The sequence below is a fragment of the Cygnus olor genome, chromosome 9 (genome assembly GCF_009769625.2).
Source record: "Cygnus olor isolate bCygOlo1 chromosome 9, bCygOlo1.pri.v2, whole genome shotgun sequence".
In the NCBI taxonomy this organism is placed as follows: Eukaryota; Metazoa; Chordata; class Aves; order Anseriformes; family Anatidae; genus Cygnus; species Cygnus olor.
In genome coordinates this window covers 5086639-5107500 of record NC_049177.1, presented here as the reverse complement: position 1 = coordinate 5107500, position 20862 = coordinate 5086639, and the positions used below count along the sequence as shown (strand labels likewise).

The 20862-nt window shown below is 50.6% G+C and overlaps 1 protein-coding gene across 3 annotated transcripts in view; it reads right to left on the bottom strand.

Annotated features, from left to right (window-relative positions):
* PAX3 (paired box 3) overlaps positions 1 to 20611 on the bottom strand; it is a 78022-nt gene extending 57411 nt beyond the window's left edge. Inside the window, exons 1-5 of one of the 3 annotated variants that reach the window (XM_040567326.1) lie at positions 20332 to 20611; positions 19563 to 19798; positions 18189 to 18318; positions 17711 to 17845; positions 16877 to 17246 (exon numbers count right to left, since the gene is read on the bottom strand). In XM_040567326.1, coding sequence (XP_040423260.1) covers positions 17113 to 17246; positions 17711 to 17845; positions 18189 to 18318; positions 19563 to 19798; positions 20332 to 20416 — 720 coding nt within the window. In that variant the 5' untranslated portion in view covers positions 20417 to 20611 and the 3' untranslated portion in view covers positions 16877 to 17112. Of the gene's footprint in view, positions 1 to 16876; positions 17247 to 17710; positions 17846 to 18188; positions 18319 to 19562; positions 19799 to 20331 lie in introns of those variants that run through there. The other 2 variants (XM_040567324.1, XM_040567325.1) reach the window with 2 other exon arrangements.
* Positions 20612 to 20862: the final 251 nt, after the last annotated feature.

The following is a 20862-nucleotide window of genomic DNA, read 5'->3' as shown; positions in this document are numbered from 1 at the left end:
TCTCAATGAATCGGCATCTTCTGAACAGAAAACCGAGCTGAGATTTCCTAATCAGCACAATCTCCAAATAGTATTTAGGAAGACAATAGCACCAAATATTTCAAAGGCTATTAACAGTGTTTGCATGGAGTGGAGCCAGAAAAGTGTCTTAGAGGATATAGCCTAGTTTACTAAATTATCCATCATGCAGAGCATATGCATAGGGTTGGGTTTTGTTTGAAACTTGGTTCATTTTCCTCTGTAATTTGAAGACCTTAATGGGTGTTGACAGCAAGTCCTCTGAGCAGCAAAAGGAACTTTTCTTAAAATATACATGAAATCCTCCATTTGCATCCTTTTGCTAACTAATAAAAGCAGCTACAGCTTTGCTTAAATGGTTACGAATGCGCCCCTCAGAACAAGAACATGATTTTTCCTCTGGCTGCACCAGCACGGTGCCTGGTCAGACTCAGCTCTGCCCTAACTGCAGCCTCCGTGTGCCTGTACATCTGTACACGTGTGTGATGCGTGTGACACCCAGGGAGCAGAAGGTACCGAGCATTGCTCCAAGGTCTGTAGGACTTATTACCAAGACATTCAAGGGACTGACAAACAGATCAACAAATACATCAGGCTAAGGTGTGCTTTGCTACCTTACAACAAAAATGTATTAAAAGTGACCAGAAATCTCTCAGAGTTAGCCTGAAACACATGTATTCTAAATTCCATACCTTTATTCTATTTAATTATGTATATATTTTTAAAGATCTTCTATAAACATCAACTAATATTCACAGCGGAAAAAAATGCAGAAAAAAAATAACTAAAGCTTAAGGCATACTCCTATACCTGGCAGTAGAGCCAGAAAGAGCCCTCAGTTATTCAAACTGGACAAAACTGTCTGCGTGGCCAGATTGGGATCTCAGCTACGCCGCTGGAAATCAAGGGGTTTCAGTAAAGGAACAGCTCTGATTTGATGCCAGCAACATTAACACCTGAATCTGGTCTTAAAATATATTCCATATTACAGCATTTGTTCCTGCCAGTTAATCTGAACATCTATGTGGAAGTAGATATGTGTAATGCCTCAGTCCATTATTTCTTATTTCACAAGATCAGTAAGGTTCAGTCACTATCTCAAATTATCCTGGTTTCCTCTTTGTAACCTATCAGAATGTATGAGAGTAAGTTAAAAGCAGTTCTCTTATTAAAATCAAAATCAGTGATGTACAGAAACCTACAGGAAAAGGGAGATGGCAGTGGCTGAAGCTAAGCGTACCGAACCTGCTGCTGAGCTCCTCACACAGCTCTCTCCCCAGTGACATCAAAACAGAGCCAGATAAAATCCTGGATACTTGGACAACAGGAACTTGTCTGACATTTTCAGGCTTTTATTCCATTTTGATGGGTGCAAAGGCGCATCCCACAGGTGCTTGTGGCACCTACTCCGTGAGCGATGAGCATCTGATGAGCAGCAGCAGCGTAAGAATCTCTCCTGGTCCTGAACTTTTCCCTACCTCAATTTCTGGCAAGCTGCCAGTGACTTACATTCGGAAGAAAAATGTGGGTGTTTTTATCCTATTCAGTTAGTATTTTCCTACCAGGGATGTCAAAGGCCATTTTATAAAAATAAGTACTTTGGATACATACATAATAGACATGATCATGTTCAGAAATGTTATATTCAAATAGCAAGAGCTGGAAAAATAACTTGGGTCCTACTTACATGGAACATTTTTGAAGTCTACAGTTCTAAGCTCTGTACAGCTGATGCAAAACCCAACAAATAAAAACCACTATCACCCAATCCCCACTACAAAGGCTGCCAGCCCAAAACAGAACCAGAATCCAAAATACTCCTCTTTCCTTTACTTCTGAAAAACTAAAATCCCACTGACAATGCTGTACCAAATCCAAGCCTGCTGCCCCATTTTTTAGCTCTAATCCCTATTTATTCTTTCACCCTTTTTCCAAAATGGAAGATAAACTAACTGTAATTGATTATTCACAGACGTGATTTTCAGAGATTTAGATGCCATTATATTATTCTTTCAATACAACAAAAATAAAAAAATGAATAGTACCATGCTTTTAACATTTATTACAAAGTCACATCCATTCAGATGGTTATTTTCCACAACTGTATCTACCTTTGTTCTGTGCTCCCTGCTGAATACAAATACCCTCGTTTGCTTTGCTGACTTAGAGTCTCACAGCAATGAAGCTGAACTTATCTAAAATCATCAATGCAGTGGTTACCCATCTTCTCTTACAGAGGTTTTCCTTGAAAATTTTAATTGAAAAGTAGCAAATTTAAGCAAATCAACAACACGCCAGCTTTTCTCAGCTACCTTCCACTGACAGCTTCAAAGCAGCCCACAGAATCCGTCCACAAAAAGCACATTGCACACACACAGCAAACATAGCTGCAGCTGCAAACCTCTCGCTTTCAACCTAAACCTGACAAAACCCAGTTTCCTTCAAATATCCTGAGTGATATCGAGGATGCCCAAGCATGTTTGACTAAGTGAAAAGCTAAGTGAAAGCATGCAAAAGATATCTCCCACATTATCTAGAAGTTTTATTTTCCATTTTTGAAGCAATCAGCACAAACTTCATACGAAACACTTTTGTGAAATACAGCACCGCCAGCTCGTTCATAACTCCTGGTTCCTCTCCCATGCTGAACACAGAGCTGAGTGCACGAGGGCTGCCGTGGAAGGGTAGGGAGGCTGCACCTGGCTCAGCAAGACTGTCAGGGCTGGAGCACAGAGCAAGCACACAGACCACCACCAAAACACCAATGCATGCTAGCAGACGTGCTTAATGAGGACAGCATACTGCAGCCTCCTCTGATGCTAAAATAAAATACTACACGCTCTGTGAGAAAGGTGCCGGGGACTCTCCCGCCCTGTGGGTTTGCTCAGTGACTAGCTCCATCGTGGTACATGCCACACTCAGGGGCCGGACAGTATTTACCAAGTATTAGAGCTAAGATGCTGCAATATTTCTTTTTTTTCTTTTTTCACCAGAAGGTGACTGCCCCTCCCCACTCCCCAGAAGGTGGGCAGGCTCCCATGCACCAGCAGCAGTCAGCCCGTGGTGTCCAGCTGGCTGTTAAGTGCTTGCTGGGACAGTTCATCTGCTTCAGTCCTGGGAAATCACAGTATCTGCCTCCTGGTAGGCATCCTCTGGTTTCTCTTCTATGCCCATGCCTTCAACAAACACGGACGTGCCAGGCAGTGCCGCTGAAGTGGCAGTATATTTGTTTTGCATGCCTCCAAACCACAGCCGTGCAGGTAACGCTAAATTGCTGCCAAGACCTTTTTTTTAACCTGGGTAAGTGACCCTAGACTGCTGCACTTAACATCATGGAAATAAATTATCAGGTGAAAAAACCCTTCAGAATTCTCCAAACAAAACGATGGTGTAAGGTCACGCTGAAGACCTTTCTCTGGATGTTTAAATTTAGAGTTTCTTCTTCCCATCACACAAGCAACCCCACTAGAAACCCTGAGGCTTTGCAACATGCAGCCACGAAGTTCAGTGGCTATTTTAATGTACAGCAGTCATATTTTCGGACTAATTACATTAAAATACATTGGGGCAATTCTCCCAGCTGAAAGGCACTTTAGAGCATTTACGAGCATTTTATGGAGGCAGAAATATAGATCACCCGCCCCGGGAGCGGGTCTAGTGAACGGCTTCCCCACCCGCCCAGCCCTGCGTCTTCCCAGCAAGGCGGAGGTGGAATTTCTGAGCCTCTCCATGAATAAGCAATGAAAGCCTTGAGATGGGACAGTGTAGCAGCTTCCAAAAAGGTGCATTGACTCTACTGGGGACAGAGGTTGTACAGCCTGGGCGCATCAGTTTGCACATGATCCACTGCCTCCTCTGCAGGGAGAGCTGGCTCCTGGCATAAACAGCTTTCCCCATTTTACCTCAAGAAAAACCTGTCAGGAAAGAAAGAGTCTAGAGAGTTTTGCCTTTGAAGTTCTTCCTTGGCTGACTGATGCTCGCCCATACATAACTGGAAGAAAAGACTGCCATTGTGCTGCTCTTTACACCAAGCGCATTATTCTCCAGACAAAAGCTTGCGAGTCTAACTTTTAAACACACCTCTCTTTAGGCTGTACTGTTCCTAAACCATAAAATCTTTTTGTTCATTAAAAAATAGACAGCCTTTTCCCCCCTCAGGCAATCTACTCTGCTAGTTAGCTTTTTGTACTACTTTTTGCAAACGGATGCCGCAGACGCACAGCAGTTCGCAGCAGAACAGCCAGTTCCCATCCTCAGAAATGCTGCATTTTTCCCCAGTACAATCTCAAGTCACTTACACAGCCCAGCTTTAAACATGAAATACAACCACTGTAGGAGCTCGCTGGCTTTGGACGAGACCTGGCAAGCAATCAGTCTCACCGAAAACATCTCCAGCATCTGGCAGCTCGCTGCTGCTCGCAGGGTCTGCGTGCTGGGTCAGGGCTGGGGGTTAAGCGAGGAACATGCTCAGCACCTGCCTGCTCTGCCTGGCTCTAGTCATTATTCCCCTCCCATGCCCAGGAATGCCAGAATTCCCCAGTTTCCCACCAAAAAAAGAAACACACACACCCTCAAGGAAGGGAGAGGGGAAAAAAAAATAAAGAAAACTCAAATAGTTTAATGAAATTTGGATCTTACCCTAAAGACAATGCAAGTCTTGCTATTGACTTCAATATCTCTTTGGATGTTTATGTGAAATCTCACATTTGACACTATTAAATAGAAGAATTCTGTGGCATTAGAAACAAACCCCACAACTTTACTGTTAAAAAAAAAATTGACTGCAACAATGCCACTTTGCTTGAAACTCTAGAAACTAGTAACAACTGTTTTTGTATTAGTAGTTCCCAAAGGCAAGTCTCGCCTTAGTGTGAAAGTTGTACTGCAATTGCACGTCTGAAAATTTTTCTTTTTTAAGACCTGTTGACAAGTTCAAGCCAGTTTATCAACTGGAGCCAGCTTCTCAGTTTTTGGCTCTTAGCTCCCTGTCTTAGTCACTAGGCTATTGCTCTCTGTCAGGAAGAATTTTTATAAAAAATAGTACAGATTTCATTAAAAAAAAGAAAAAGAAAAAGATGAAAATCAAACCAAAACAGTCCATCTTTAATCAGTCTGTGTAACACAAAAGGCCACTACTGAGAAGTATATTTCTTCTCTTTCTTCTCCAGGAAGATTTTGAAAGCTTACAGTTTTAAACTATAAACAATAAATTACAAACAATAAATACAAACAATATACATGTTTTAAACATACTTTTGTTGATTTTGTCTCCTTTTCTGCACAATTTATATTTCTATCTTAAAAAAGGCATTAGTAAAACATACATTTAAAAAAATAAAACGTTTTAAGCAGCCATCTAGCAGTTATATGCTTCTAGTGACTGCAATAGCAACACCCAGTTCTAGCAAAGAAAACAGCCCGAGACTACTGTGCCAGTCATAACCATATAAATTTAAAGCATTGAATATTCGCTCGGACCAAAAGCTATTTGCATATATTTTTGAATAGATTTTCCACACCACATTAAAAAGTTTGCAGGCTATTCGTATGCAGCCCAGCAAAAAGTACGTACCATCAATGGGTGTACGTGTAAACCCGGCGTGGCTCAGGGCAGACTGAGGCAACACCTCTGAATTCATTAACTTAACCCCAGACCGTATCACTTATGGACCTGCTTTTGCTGTAAATAATAGTGATAAAAACACTACAAATAAGGAACTGAGTCTCGGTCCATCTCGTTAACAAGCACTCACCTGCTGCTGTGACCCAGGGGCTGTGGCATGGCTCTGTCCTGTTACTGGGTGCCCCACAGCATAGGCTGTGGGTGCTCACCGCTCTTTCTGCGGGCAGCCCAATGTCCCCTAGCCCTGCCACCCCCAGCCTGCAGCTTCCCAGGACAGGTTACAATCCTTTCTAGCCACAATACATTTGTTTTAAAACATCATTTCATCTGGGCATGCAGTTTCGACAGATGAGCTATGGCAGCCGGTGCTATACAACATTTTTGATTTCTGCATCCTAGACATTTGGAAATACCATTCAGCGCAAAAAACACCATTGTTCCCATTTCTAAGAAAGGAATACGCAAAGAGGTAAGGTGCGCCTGAACTGGAGCAGCTGACACAAGCAGATATCCTACACGCCAGCCCCATCTCCACTGCACAGGCTGCCAGGACGCACGGCAATAGGAGAAAAATAAAAAGAAAAGAGCACAGAAAGCAGAAGGTAGCTGCCTCTTCCTGCTCCAGGGCCGTGGCCAGGCGAAGGCCAGAAACCGGGGCGGGGGCATGGCCCCATCCCAGCCGGCTGCAGGCACAGGCAATGCAGGGCACGGCTCTCAGGAAGGCAGAGCAGATTGTACCAACTCAAACCAGTTCTCATCCAAACCAAACCCAACCCTTCTAGCACTAATTCTTCTGCAACCACTTTTTTTTTGTTTGCTTGTATTTAGGGGTATCACTTACTTATAAACACATTAGTCACCAAGATCAGTCTTTCCTACTCAAGAAGGGCATAAAAAAGCTCCCTTGTCCCACCCCAAAGACGAAGAACCACACTCACCACAGCCCAGTCAAAAGACTGTTGAAGCCTATGGAAAGATGCCTTTGGCAGCCCCTTTCCCACAGCTGTGGGAACTTCAGCAGCAAACTAGCACCAGCTGTGCAAGTGGGGGAGCCATTTAGCCAGGCATACTGGGACCTAAGGCAGCCACTCAAAGAGCTGAATGTCCCCAAGCGCAAATACCACCTTCAAAGCACAACTGTGACCACAATGTCTCCATCTAGAGAACACAGCAGTCCTGTGGAAGCTTCAAACTTTGCATTAAAAAAATGAGCATCACTTATAAGCATCCCAGAAAAGGGCAGAGGAAGCAGAGCAAGGAGCAGCCTGGGCTGGCAGTCCGGGACGTGAGGGTAGCATGGCCAGCCCTCAGCCATCCCTAGCTCACCTCTCACACGTTAAAGCTGAAGGCACTCAGGGAAGCACAACGGGTCCTGTAACCAAAGGTCCCAGCTCTGCAGAACGCACCCAAGGGGCTCCAAGGGCGCACCGCTCCTCAACCCCCCTGTGGCTGAACCTGGAAGAGCAGCGTGGAGGGAAAGCCAAGGGCACCCAAAGGAGAGCCACCATCCCGGGTCGTGCCCTCCCTGTGCCTGCCACATAGCCTGTTCCTACAGTAGTGATTTTTCTGCATGCTAACACCTGCTATTGGGAACAGGTGAGCCCCTTCTCCATGCTCTGATCACCTGGAGGATCTCTTTTTTTTCCCCTTACAAATCTTTTCTAGGGTATTTTTAAATTTACGTTTAACTAGCATTATCTGGATTCAGATACTAGATGTATTCAGGACTCATTCAATATGTGCTCTGAATCTTTTTGCCTCTGATATACTCTTCCAGAGCTGACAAGTCTGTTCCTGATGTCAGATTAAGAGAAATATTTATGCCGTCAATCATCGCTGCATCTTTAACACTGCCAGCACAGGAGAAGTACGGCAACTTTGAGTCCCGGCTTGTTTTAAGTCCTCCCTTGGCCAAGGGAGTTCTAAGAGTTGGGAGAAAAATCCTCTTTGTGCCTGTCATAGCTTTGGGTTTGACAACCATTCAAATCGGAGCTCCTGATTCCTTTCCCAAAATCTCATTTGCTGCGTTGATTAGGATCAAAGGTTGAGGGGAGGAATGCAGTTTAGGAAGAAAGAGAGTGCCTCCCCTTGCGATAGCCTTCAGCCAGTGAGGAGCCAGAAATCAAGCCAAGCAAGGCGCGCTCTCCCTGCCATCCTGCCAGCGCTGATGGAGCAGATTGCTTACAGAGCTGCTCCAGCACAGGCCCATTTGTTTTTTTTTTGTTTTTTTTTTTTTTTTTCTAAATCATGTGTTAGAAAACTTTTAAGTGCAGTTCGCTAAAACAGCTCTTTTTAATTTGCTCTGCTTGTAATGCTTTATTTTAACTACGCCTACTAGCCATGTCACATCTCTTATTTAGCAGCTGAGACAGACACTTAGTGCTGTAACGTCTTGCTAAGCCAGACAAATGAGCGAGATCCCTCAAATCCGAAATGCAGTGGGATCTTCCTATCAAGGCCAACTTCCACCCTGAGTAACCAGTATGGCCCTGCTGAGAGCAGGGGGCTGCTCAGATGTAAATGATGGTACAATTTGGCCCACAGACCTTTTTAACATACACTGAGAAGGAAATAAGATGAACAAAATGTCTGCTATACATGGCCATTTTGCAACTTTTGCTGGAAGTGATGATTCTGAGCGCCTGCGGGGCTGCGATTGCCCACCACAGACACACAGCACACACCTCCTGCCAGTCCCACTGCGGGGCAGGAGAGGTGGACAAGTCACTCCTTCTGTGGGGTTTTCAAAAGGTAACACTGAAATACCCAGCACACAGGTCTGATGGCTCCGAATTTGTTAGAAAACAAACTGTGGATGCTAAAGCAACAGGCTTTTGTGTGGCTTTCCGTATAGCTGCCAAATATTTGAGCGTTTTTGCCTGATCCCACCAAATTGAAAGGGAGCAGGTCCAATCAGCTGTGCTACACCAGGGACGAACCCACGGGGCTTTTTCCCAACTGCAACATTTATTGTTCAATTTTTTAATAGATAACTAGGTCACTCCAATTCCTAACTGCTTGCTTGCTGCTATTACTTTCCTGTCCCACAGCTGTTGGCAAAGAGCACAGCTGAGCCCTATACCATGTGCGTAATAGCCACCATAAGCACCAAGAGAGGCTGGGGCGTGCCATGCCTTGCTCTGCGCCGCACGTGTTATGGAAATATTTGTAGAACTCCCTCCCTCCAAAACAGAGCACCAAAAATGTTCGGTGCCTACTCACCTAAACATCACTGCTCCTTGTACAAATAGTCCTCGGTCAATAACTGCTCCAGATTTGGTGAAGCTGTTTAACTCACTTATGTGAGGCGAACCTGCAGGACGGTAGTTACCCGAAGTGATGCCTGCTGCTCCGGGGATACTCATGGTCCCCCTCAGTGTCGCTCACACCCCTGCGTCAGCCCACCCGCTGCAGAGGACGTAGTCATGATTTACACCTTTGATAAATGGAATTCCTGTAATTTGGGGGATTTTGGCAAAACAGACACTTGACAGGATTACATTGTGAAAATAGGCAAATTCTGCACTTCACTTTCTATTTTCCTATTCCTTTAGTTAAACATGTGCCCCCCCTCCCCCCCCACACCTCCATTTGTTGTGTGTGTTTGCTTTTTTTTCCCCAAACCTCTCTTTTCCAAAACCAATGCATTTTGCTGCCCAAGGACTCAGAGAAGCCTGTCTTCCACCTGGCTCTCTCGCCGCTCAGCCTGAGTGGAGGGGCTGGGTGAGCATCAGGGTCCCCCCTGCCCCTCTGCTCGCACTCCAGCCCTGCAGCACTTCAGACCACACCAACAGCCCTCAGGTCCACACACAAAGGAGTTGCTCCTTCAGGGAACGGGACTTGCTCCAGCACCGCTCCCTGCTGCCTGCCTCCTGCAAAACCTGCCCATGGCCATGTGCACCTCGCTAAAAAATGGAGCAATGCAGAGGGGCTATAATCCAGGCCAGTTACACTGAGCATGCTGGTGCTACTGCCCCACGGAGCTCTATGGATTACATGTCGGAAGAGCAGAGTAATTCGGCCAGGAGATTGTCAAGGTTATTGCTTTTCTGGGGCAGTGTATGGAGCAGATCCTGATTGTATTGGCATGAACAGTCCCGCTCATTTAAACCAGGTGGATAACGTTTGACTGGGGCTGAACACACTGACTGCTTGCAGAAATGCCAGCTGCAGACAGTTCGTCCCTCATACAACTCAAACCACAGTGATCTATGTGACATTACATCTGATAAAGAAATTACTACGTAGTCATTTTGGGATCAGGCATCCAACACGAGGCGTGCCATAAGGACAAAAATCCTTAAGACAGGTCCATATAAGGACTTGTGTGTGACAGAAACTTGGGACATGTTTGGCAGAAAGGTTACGTCCAGGCAGATACCCATAAAAACAAAATATCAAGAGGTGGAACACACATCACTGTCCTTGCTGCAGCTCTCCGCTGCGATGAACATGTTGAGTCCGTGCACTTCAAGGAAATTTGTGCCTAACCTGGTTTCAAAGAATTTTAACCATTATTCTAGGGCAAGATGTCTTCTAAAGTAGCTGGGCACTTGCAAAGTATGCACTAGTATTTTATTCAGACAAAACAAAAAACAGAGCGTATTTAAGAAAGGGAATGAGAAACTGATGATTTAAAAAAATAAAAAAATCTTTTTCAGCTTTTTACTCTGCTGCTTTCACTACAGCATCTGAGGCTCATCCACGTAAAACAAATGCGACACCAGGAGAGGCTCTCCAGCTTTACCTGGCTTCTTACGACTGCTGGTGAAGCTGAACGTCTCTGTTCAGAGGTGCCCGTGGAAGCAGCGGGACCTGGATCTGATGCTCGCAGACCTCCAGTCCAGCTGGAATTCCACAGCATAATTACAAGCCAACATAACACATCCACGCTGCACAGCCTCTTGTGCTGAGGATGCGGTTGAACAGAGTTTGCTGTCTCTGAAGTAAGTAGAGCTCTCCGTACGGCAACAAGGAAGCGATTATTCTCGAGCACTCTCGTTGCCTGTCAGCACAGCCTGGCCGATCTGACTTTCCCCCCTTTTTTTGAGGGGGGACAGCACAACTATCCTGCCTGATGCGAGTGGGGACTGTAAAATCAAAACTGAGGAAAATGCACAAAGAAATTCTGCCAGCTTGTTTGTATTCCCCCTGCACGGAGAGCCCAGCCTTGAGAACTGACAGGCTTTTCCAGCTCCCTTTCTTTCAGTGGCAGCCCCGGACCGTTTATCTTTCTGATTTGGTGTAGAAAAAGAAACTTTCTGTATACTACACCCATCAAAAAAAATTACATGCAACTAAATCAGTTTCATTAAAATTCCGTGAAATACACAATTTTTCTCCCGTTGTTTTAGTAAAATTTCAGCGCACTTTGTACTAAAACCAGTGATTCACACAACTGCAAACCCAATAATGCCAAACAAAAACCCTCCACAAAACTGCAGGACTGTACAGTGCATACAGGCAACAGCCCGGGCAAAATAAGGATTCCACTCAAATTTCACATCTCATTAAAGACAATTTGGCCATTAATCCTACGGTTTTAGGAGCAAAGAAGGATTTTCCAGGACAGATAAACTGAAATGATCCTCCTTTGATCTCTGAGGTTAAGAATCAGTTACAATGGAAGATGAACAACACGGGGCAGGACTACTGGCCTTTTTATCTGCAACAATGGCATCAGCAAACAACTACTTAATCAATATTTGGCCAGGGCCACTGAAAACTTCCTTTTCAAATTTTAATTCCTAGTTGTAAAACAACTGTAGGGCAACCAGCAAGATAAGACATTAAACTGACTGCTTAATTGCCTTTTACTGTCCTGCTAGTTATATATGCACATCCTTAATCGCTCTTGAATCTTTATTTACCGGGATGAATAAATGACCTGTCGACAATCACATCAAACTCCACTAACCAAGTAATCTCAGCGCGTGACACACTAACTCTAATGTGCCCACAGTGAGTTTTAATTTCATTACGTTTCACTTTTTTTTCTAGGGAGAGTGATTTAAAGTGAATTAGTTTAACAGCATGGGGCAGGAGTACTCCAGGGCAAGTAAAGTAAAACGACGCGCTCGCGCTACGCTGAGCGAGGTCTTGTGGTGAGTTATGTTACTGTACATCATTTTTATTAGCCAGAAAGCTCAGCATTTGGGGAACACTTGGAAGTATCCTGCATTTTTATGTATATATTTTGTTCTCTCTGTAGCCACATTTGTTACATAGGATTTGAAGTGACATTTACATGGAGAAATCCGCATTGACTGGGTTGCTCTGATTTATTGCTTTGCGTTTCACTCAATTTCTTCTTAAATTAACCAGAGAGCACTTTGTAGTTCTGCTTCATTTCCCAATGCCATTTTATTACACAGCCCTGGGGACTCATGATAATTCGTCACTATCAACTTTATTGGCTCCCCTCATCTAAACCCCGTTCCAGCCCTTATCAATAAGTAAACCCAATACAAAACTAAACCTTTCCCGAGTAAATGTTAGATAAAAGAGGCATCTTGGACAGATACAACAGAAAATTACCAGTTGAAATTGGACCCCGAAAATAATCTCTTCTGGGGATTTCATCAGCATCAACTTTTACTTTCAGCATTAATTTCTAATTAATTTTTTATCTAATTAGAATCGCTGTCTGGCTGCCTGCTGATACCATCTCTACCTTTGTGCAAACACGGCTACAGAAATCCTCAGTTCGATGAGAGTTTTGCCGGTTTCAGTTGGGATTGCAGCCACGCTCGCAGTCAGCCAGCAGTTTCTCGTAACAGAAGAGGACGAATTTAGGCCCCGTTCCTGCCTGCCCCAGCCACGTGAGCAGCTTTACACACATGAATGGGCCCTTTGAATGGCACTCCTCGCTGTCCCTCGCATCTGATGCTTTCCAACCAACATTTTTTTCAAAGTTGGTTGGAAACAGAAATGCTGGGGCCACCTCCTGTTCTTACCCCTGCCATCAGAGTGGTTCCAAAGAGCATTTATCAATATGGTGATAAGCACCTATATATAAATATATATATATATATAGGGGTCTGATCTGCAAGCCTGTAAACCCAACTCACATCCCAATCCTGAGCACTTCCCCAGGAGCTGCAGTTGCTCAGCACATTAGAAATCTGCTTTCAAGACAAGCCTGAGCTTTACCATGCTAAATTCCTACTGCTGTCAAGGATTTGGCAATCGCAGCAGAATCCAGAAAGCCAAGGATACAAATCATGGTTTGGGAGCAAGTCCATTAGTTTCCTGCCCCAGTCTTTTCAGAATGACACTGTCTATGTTTAGTCAATTATCAGTTAAGATTTTCAGAACAATCCGATCAGATGCAAACTTGGGTACAAATTCCAACCAATGTGTGTGAAACAATCCTGATATTTGCTAAAATAACTTTTGTCTTTGTTCTGGGCACAAGAATTTAGAAAAAAGGGACAGGATGTCCCCGGTGGTACTGCTTGAACAGCTAAGGAAAGTGCTCCTGAGATGGCAAACCGTGCAAAACCAGCAGAGAAATCAGGATGTCAGGAGGGGCTGCTGCGGGATGCGGGGAACCCGCACCTTCCCGCGGCCCCTGCTCTCCCCGCTGGTAGCAGCCTGGTCCTAAGCACCAGAGCCCCTGGCCAGGCAGGAGCAGCAAACCCAGAGCCACAGTCCAGTGACAAGACCTGTGGTGATTTACTTTGTGCAGCACCTGGCTTTTCCACCCATGTCCTGCTACTGGGACGCGAGGGGAGAACAGGGAAAAGGCAGACAGACAGCCCAGTTCACACTACCTGCCTCAAGCCAAATCCTGGAGTCATTGAGGAGCTTTTCTTAATTAAGCACTATTTCCACACCAGCTCTGAGACCCCGAGAGGCAGAACTCTGCTCAAATCGGACGAGCAGGCTTCTTCGACCTGCTGGTGACCGAATATTTAACATAAAACACGGAATGCCAGGCTCAGGAAGGTGCCTGCCTGTAGTCGCCGTCCCCACATCATCCCAGAGGTGACCGCTCACCAGGAGATGTAGCGGGGGGAACACGTGGTGCTCCTCAGACCTAAAACCCACCGGTATTTAACACAGCGAGGACACCCTGTTACCTGGGAGGGGATACTGGAGCAACACCACAATGAGCCCAGCATCAAAACCACAACGAAAACACCAGGCAGCATCCACCCTGCCCCACGCTTTGCCATACAGCAGGGAGTGGGATGGCTCGAACCGATATCTGATGCCTGCATGTCAATCCCTTCCCTTCACAAACTGCCTTTATTAGTTTAGCAACCTAAAAATAACCAGCTGCATGGTACTGACCAAACCTAAACAAAACATCTGCAGGCCCAGCTAGCCCCCCCTACGCTCCAGACCATGTGCCACCACTTCAAAGCCCGCGCATCAAGTCAGTAATTGTAGCATTGCATCTAAATATTTAAGCTAGGGGCTGGTAGTCGCGTGCCCCATTTACAGCCAGCATCTGTCCTCTAATTCCATTACAGTACAAAGCAAAAATGTTTCCCAAAACTTGCAAACAGGAAAAGCATCGCTCTGCTAGAGAGGCAGCGGCAGCTTGAACTTTGGAGCTGCTGAGCGGGGCTTTTGTGCTGAGGTCCTTCTCTTCCCCCCCCTCCGAGCTCCCCGCATACACGCACAGAAATAAGGGTGGTGCCGAAATTGTATTAATGTGAGCCTCGGGCACACAGAAAAAAAAAAAAAAAGAGAGAGAAGAGAGGAAGAGGAGGGCGAGGGGGGAAGGGTTTGGTCCGAGATGAAAGTCAGAAGGAAATAAAGGAGGCAATTTAGTCGGCTGTAGCCTGAATTGCTCTCAGTGCAGCACAGGGTAGAGGCTGGGGATGAGTAGGGCCCTTTCTGGACAGGGGCGCATGACTGGGGGAGGATCAGCCAGGACAGGGCCTGGAGGCCAATTCCGCCGGGCCGGGAACAGAGGCCCCCTTTGAGGCCGGGGGACCCCAGCGCCAGCCCGGGCCCATCCAGCGCCGCCCGCTCGCAGCGGCCCGTGAGCAGCTCCCGGCCCCGTCCTGCCAGCGCTGGGGGCCGCCGGATTGTGCCAGAACACGACAGCGATCCCGTGGATGGGCACCGACCGGAGCGGCAGCTGGAGGTACGGGCAGCTCCCTCGTCTCTAAAAATACACCCTGATGTGCCCAGGGAAGGCACAGGAGTTTCTCTTTTGTGTTGTTTATTCACAGCTTAAGCAGTTAAGAAAAATATATCAGGCACGCAGAAATGCAGATGTGCTGTTATGGGGTGATAATCTCACCGATACGCGTTATGACAGCCAGGTTTGACTTTAAACATACACCCAAAACCAGGGGAGAGAACGACACGGGCAGAAATGCAGAAATGCAGAAATGCAGCAGTGCAACATCTGCAAAGGCGTGTGAGAACAAAAAGTTTAAGCGCGTGTAAATAGGGGCTGAAACAGAAATACAGCAGGGCAGATGGAAGTTTACCTACGCTTACGTCTGTGAAGATCAGAGGGAGAAAGCCCAAGCCACATGATGTACTGTTTCTGTCACACATTTAAAAAATATATATATCATATTTCTCTTCTCCCTGATCCTGCCCTGCTGCAGGAGCTCCCCAGCTCCCGCACGGTTACAGTCACAGCCCCACCATCCCTCCCTCCCTCCCTCCGGCCCAGACAACCCCGGCTCTCCCCACCTCGCCCACGTGCCGCGAGCAGGGGACACCAGCCACCTCCAGCCACCCCGCGGCACCACGGCCATGGCTCCGGGACTGGTGGTGATTCCCAGTTCCGTGCCCCCGTCCCCTTCCCTCCAGTGATCAGGGCCCTCCAGCCCTGCCACCACAGCTACAGAAAAGGCTCAGGCACTCCAAAACACCACGCTTTTCTCGCTCGGACGGGTGCAGTGCTCCTGCCGAGAGCGCTCAGCACTGAGCTACCCTGCAGGGGTTGTACCACGTGCTTCAGAAGTGACACCAGGGACCCAGGGGTGCCAGCCTACCTCCCGGTTGCCTGTTGTTGCTCCAGGCCCTACACGCAGGCAGCCACGATCCTGCGGCACCCCCATCCCCGGCAGCACTGCCAGATATTTCAGTAAGAGGGTCGGGCCGTCTGTGCAAACAGCAGGACCCAACCTGAGGATTTTTATAGACAAGAGTGAAATCCTAGCTCCTTCACTGGTGACAGGAGTCGAAGCAGAACTTTTTGGGGTTTTTTTGGCCAGATACAGCCAGAGAGGTGGACTCATTTTATGCTTTTTTCTTGCAATGAGCTCTCCGGCATGGTGTCCCTACAGCACCACGCTATACGTACAGCACGCGTACGGTCACAAATCCGTCCTGCAGCAGCTCTCTCACTGCAGCACCCCAGCCACCCCAGTAACAAGCTTAAGGAACAGGCTGACACCCAGGTAGGCGAGCAGGCGTCAGCAGACCCTCCCTCCCATCGCCGAGCCCTCCCCAAAACTTAGGGAGCAGACCGGATTTGAAGCCGCTGTTTGCACAGAAGTGCCTGGCCCCCTTCACCCAACAAAAACCTGTATAAGCAGATATGGGACAGGGCTGTGCTAGCCCATCTACTCCGGGGGAATTTGGCCGCTGACTGAATGCAGAAGAAGCAAAATAGGACGCTCATTATGGCAGCAGAAGGTAAAGGAGAGGTACATGGAGGGCTGAGGTCAGCCTCGGCACGGGCTGCACTGGGGAAACGCTGCAAGGCAGCGCCCGTGCTCCCGAAACCAGCTGATGGCAGGTCAGGATCCCTGCCTTACAGAGCAGAGTCAGAAACTGTGAAGATTTTTCTTAAGTAGAGGGGTGGGTAATATTGATAATATTTTTTCTCTTGCTGTCTCTCTTAATTACTCTGCTCCATAAAGCTGGGATGTTATCAAGGTTCCCTACCTTCTGGTTTTAATCTCTGCAGAGAAATTCAGGAAGGCAGCACAGACAGTTATTTAACAGCTGAAGGCACCGCGTTTAGCCCGTTTTCCCTTGGTGCACATCCCTCAGAACAATTCTCCATTGCAGGAGGTACTGGGGTAAACTGTGACACGCTGTACAGGGGCAGACAAACTGTGCCTCCCGGCCTTAAAATCTGTGCCTCCATCAGCATCTTGTGTGTGTTACACACACCCACAGACACAGAAGACGAAGTTTCCCCGAGAGCTTCAACAACTGCCTCGAAAAGTAAGTTTGGGAAATGCTTTCAGGTCCGTTCCTACGCTACAAGGGGACACCCTTCTTTTAAAGAAAGGGTTTCAGTTGTCCTCTCGAGTGGCGCTCAGCATGTCCAGATGTCTAAAAACGCTACAAACATTTTGTAGGTAAAACCAGCTATTTTTTCCACGGTGGAGAGTCCATAAAACTGCGTGGAGCGTCAGCTATTAGTGGCTCATTGAATAATTCATCCCTCATTGCAAGCCCATAATGTCTTTTCTCGGCCTTTTGTGGGGCTGTTTTCTCTTCTTTTCTCCTTGAATTATAAAAAGGTTGCCTTCTTTTGTTCACATCAAGCTGCTGCTAGCTGAAGCTTTGTCTGCGCAAAGCCAAAGTGTGAGTTTCAATGGACTCCCCCCTCTTTGTTTTCCAAGTTCATCTCCAAGTGTAGATTGTGTATAGAAGGCCTTCTTTGTAAAAGCTGGAAAAGTTGTACAAATGTTTGACCAGCTCATTTGCTACTTTTGTCTCGCCTTCTCCAGCGCCTGTGCCTGCGCCGGGCAGCCCCAGCCCTGCCGCCCGGCCCGGCCCCGGCGCTGCGCTCCGCCGGGGTGGGCACCGCCGCCGCGGGCAGCCCCCTGCCCGCCCCCGGCCCCCCCCCGCCCCCTCCCCGAGCCGTCCGCAGCCTTCCCGGCGGAGCGGGGACGGGGGGCGAGGCTCCCGGCCCTGCCCGCGGCTGCAGACCCCGAGCAGCTGCAGCCTGGCGCTGGGCTGGGGCTGGCAGCGCGACCCCCGCCGCCCCCCGCCGGGCCGGCTCCAGGCCCCCCCCCCGCTGCCGCCGGCCCCTTCGGGGGCTGTGCCCCCACCGGCTGCCGGGGCCGGCTCGGCGCGGCTCGGGTGCCCCGTCGGGGCCCGCTCCTCGCCCCGCACGTCCCCCGGGTGTACCTCTCTCGCTGAGGATGCCGTCGATGCTGTGCTTCGCCTTCTTGTCGCCTTCCTCCGCCTCCTTCCTCTCCAGCTCGGCCTCCTCCTCCTCGCCTTTCCCAAACTTGCTCCGCAGGATGCGGCTGATGGAGCTCACTTCGGGGGGAGCGGAGAGCTGGCACCGGGCCGCCCCCAGCCCCGAGGAGCCGAGCCCCGCTGCTGCCGGGGGCCCGCTGCCCTCCCGCGGCCCTTCCCACCGGGCACCGCTGCCGGGCCGCCCCCACGAGTGGGTTTGTGCCCCGGGCGCGGGCGACCAAAAAACCCCACCGCCACCCGGCTCCCTCCTCCCAGCCCCGGTTCGGCGAGCCCCCAGCCGGCCCCAGCCCGGGGGGAGCATACAGGGGGCCCCGGTCGCTTTTTTAATTAACCCCCCCCGCCGGTCCCGGGGTCCCCCCGCCGCCGGGCCGCCCTCCCCGCGCCGCCCCGGGGCTGCCCGTACCCGAGGGCACCGTGTTGCGGTCGCACACGCCGTCCTTCAGCAGCTTGTCTCGGATCTCCCAGCTGAACATGCCGGCGTTTTCCCGCTTGTATTCCTCGATTTTCTTCTCCACGTCCGGCGTCGTCACCTGCTTCAGTAAAGACAAGGCGAGCGGGCAGGGTTTGTGCGGCCGGGGGCGGCGGGGGACCCCCGAGGGTCCCGCTCCCTTTACCGGGCACGGCCCCGAGCGCGCCCCGCTTGTGGGGCGGGAGGCTGGAAAAAGGGGGGGGCATTACGGATAACGGCGGGCCCATTTAGGGCGGCCCCCCGGGAACCAAAACTCGCCCCGAAAGCCGCCGGGGCCGGGCCCGAGGGGTGAGATGCGGCGGAGGGCGGCAGGGGAGGCGGCCGTGCTGCACGGGCTCCTCGCCCGGACCCATCTGGGGGAGCCGAGCGGGCAGCAGCGGAGAAAAAGCCGCACAGTAAATAAATAAATAAATAAAGAGGTCTCAGCACCGGGACCGACACGGAGAGCTTTCTCCGATAGCCTCGGGATTTTTAAAATGAAACCGAGCTCAAACGAACCCAGGATGTCCCGGCTGGGAACAGCCTCTCGTCCGGATAATGCGCTTGGAAAAAATCGCCGCCGATTGAACACCAGAACAGAAAGTTCAGCGTTTGCTACTTTGGAAGCAACAAAAGGAAAAAAATCTGCGAGGCAACTTTCAACAACAACAACAAAAAAAAAGGAAAAAAAAGGAAAAAAAAAGAAAAAAAAAGAAAAAAAAAGAAAAAAAAAAGAAAAAAGAAAGCTTTGTTTTGGAGGAAACGAAAAGACAAAACGAGGGAAGAGGCAAACCCTGAGACAAGTTTCCCTGTTTCTCTGTGCTACCGAGAGCGCGAACTTTTAGCCGTGTCGCTATAAATACACGCAGCTTCGGAGCAAACAGAAAAATAAAGGGGGCAGGAGAAGGCGCAGCAGAGGGACAGACAGACGGACAGACAGGGCGCTGCTGCGATTCGCAGTGACCCGAGCGGTGCCCGACCCCGCCGAGCCCCGGCGGCCCCCCGAGGCTCCCCGGCCGCCGCGCGGCTCCAGGGCGAGCACAGGGCGAGCACAGCACTCGCTAAACGCCCCCCTTCGCCCTCGTTTCGTTTCCTTTTTTTTTTTTTGATATAAATATTTTAAAGCATTTTCTTAAATAAAACAGCGGCCAAAGCCCAGCGACAATTCCCGTAAAGACGCAGGAACAGGCAGGGCCGGGCGCACCCCGCTCCCCCCGGCCCCGCTCCCGGCGCGTCCCGGCTCGGCCCCGTCCCGGTCGGGCCGTGCCAGGGGGCAGCGGGGCAGAGCCGGGTCGTGCCCAGGTTTTGCCCGGCTCCGGAGGGGCTCACCTTGGGCTTGCTGCCGCCGATGGCCCCCGGCCGGATGGAGCCCGTCTCCTGGTACCTGCAGAGAATTTTGGAGACGCAGCCGTGGGACACTCGCAGCTGGCGAGAGATGACACAGGGCCTTATGCCATGGTGGGCCATCTCCACTATCTTGTGTCGGATATGGTTGGGTAAAGGCCTGCCATTGATAAACACTCCTCCGAGCTGATTGACTCTGCCCTGGCCTAGAGGAGTAGAGACTAGAAAAGGAGGGGAGGGGAGGCGGGGGGGGGGGAAACGGCGTTAACGTCTCCTTCGGATCCCGCTGGCTCTCTTTTTGCCGTCGCTTTCTGGAAGGCAACTCGCCGCCCCCCCCCGCCGAGCCGCCCCGCAGCGCGCCCGGAGCCCCGCCGAGCCGCCCGCGGGCAGGGCCGGGCCGGGAGGCTTCACCTGAGCCCCGGTGCCGCCCGCAGGCCGTGCTCCGGCCCGCCGGGAGGGTCACCAGCCCCCGGGGGGGGGCACCCAAAAGCTGCGGAGACCCCGCCGAGCAGGGCCGGGGGCCGCCGGCCGCAGGACGGGCGCGCACCGCTGCAGCGCCGGGGCCCCTTTCGGCTCCGCCAGCCGATTTGCGTTTTCTAACTTTTCCCCCCGCTCCCTCTCCCCCGATCGCCGCTTCCGCAAGGGCGGCGGGGCTCCGGGACCCCCCCCGTCCCCCTCCCCGGCTCCCCCCCGCCGCCGGCCGTCGGGGCGGCCCCCGTCCCGTCGCGGTGCCGGCGCCGGTGCCGGGCCTTACCTTCCAGCGGGAAGCCGCTGCGGGGGTAGTTCTGCCCGGCCCCGGGCCGCATCATCCTGGGGACGGCTCCGGCCAGAGTTGTCATCGCGGCGGGCGGCCGGGGTTATATCCGGCGGGCGGCCGGGCTGGGGGAGAGCCGCGCTGTCGGGGGGGTCCCCGCCGGCAGGGGGTGGGCGCTGCCGCCGGGGGGCGGGGAGGGGGCAGCTCCCCGCTGCCCCTCGGGCACTGCCCCGCACCGGGAGGGCTGCGGGGGCCGGGGGCCGGGCGGGGGCGGCGTCGCTGTGCCCGGTGCGGCGGGGAGCGGCAGAGCGGGGCCGGGAGCATTTATCGGCTCCGGCCCCGGCGCGGCTCCGCGGCGGCACCGCCGCGATTGGCCGCCTCCGCCCGGCCCGGCCGCGCCGCCCCAGCTGATTGGGCGACGGCCGGGGCTCTCCCGCATCGCCGGCAGCGTGACCGGCTCGGCACGGCTCGGCTCCGGCGCGGCACGGCTGCCTACAGCCCGCTGCAGCTCGCTGCGGCTCGGCACGGGGT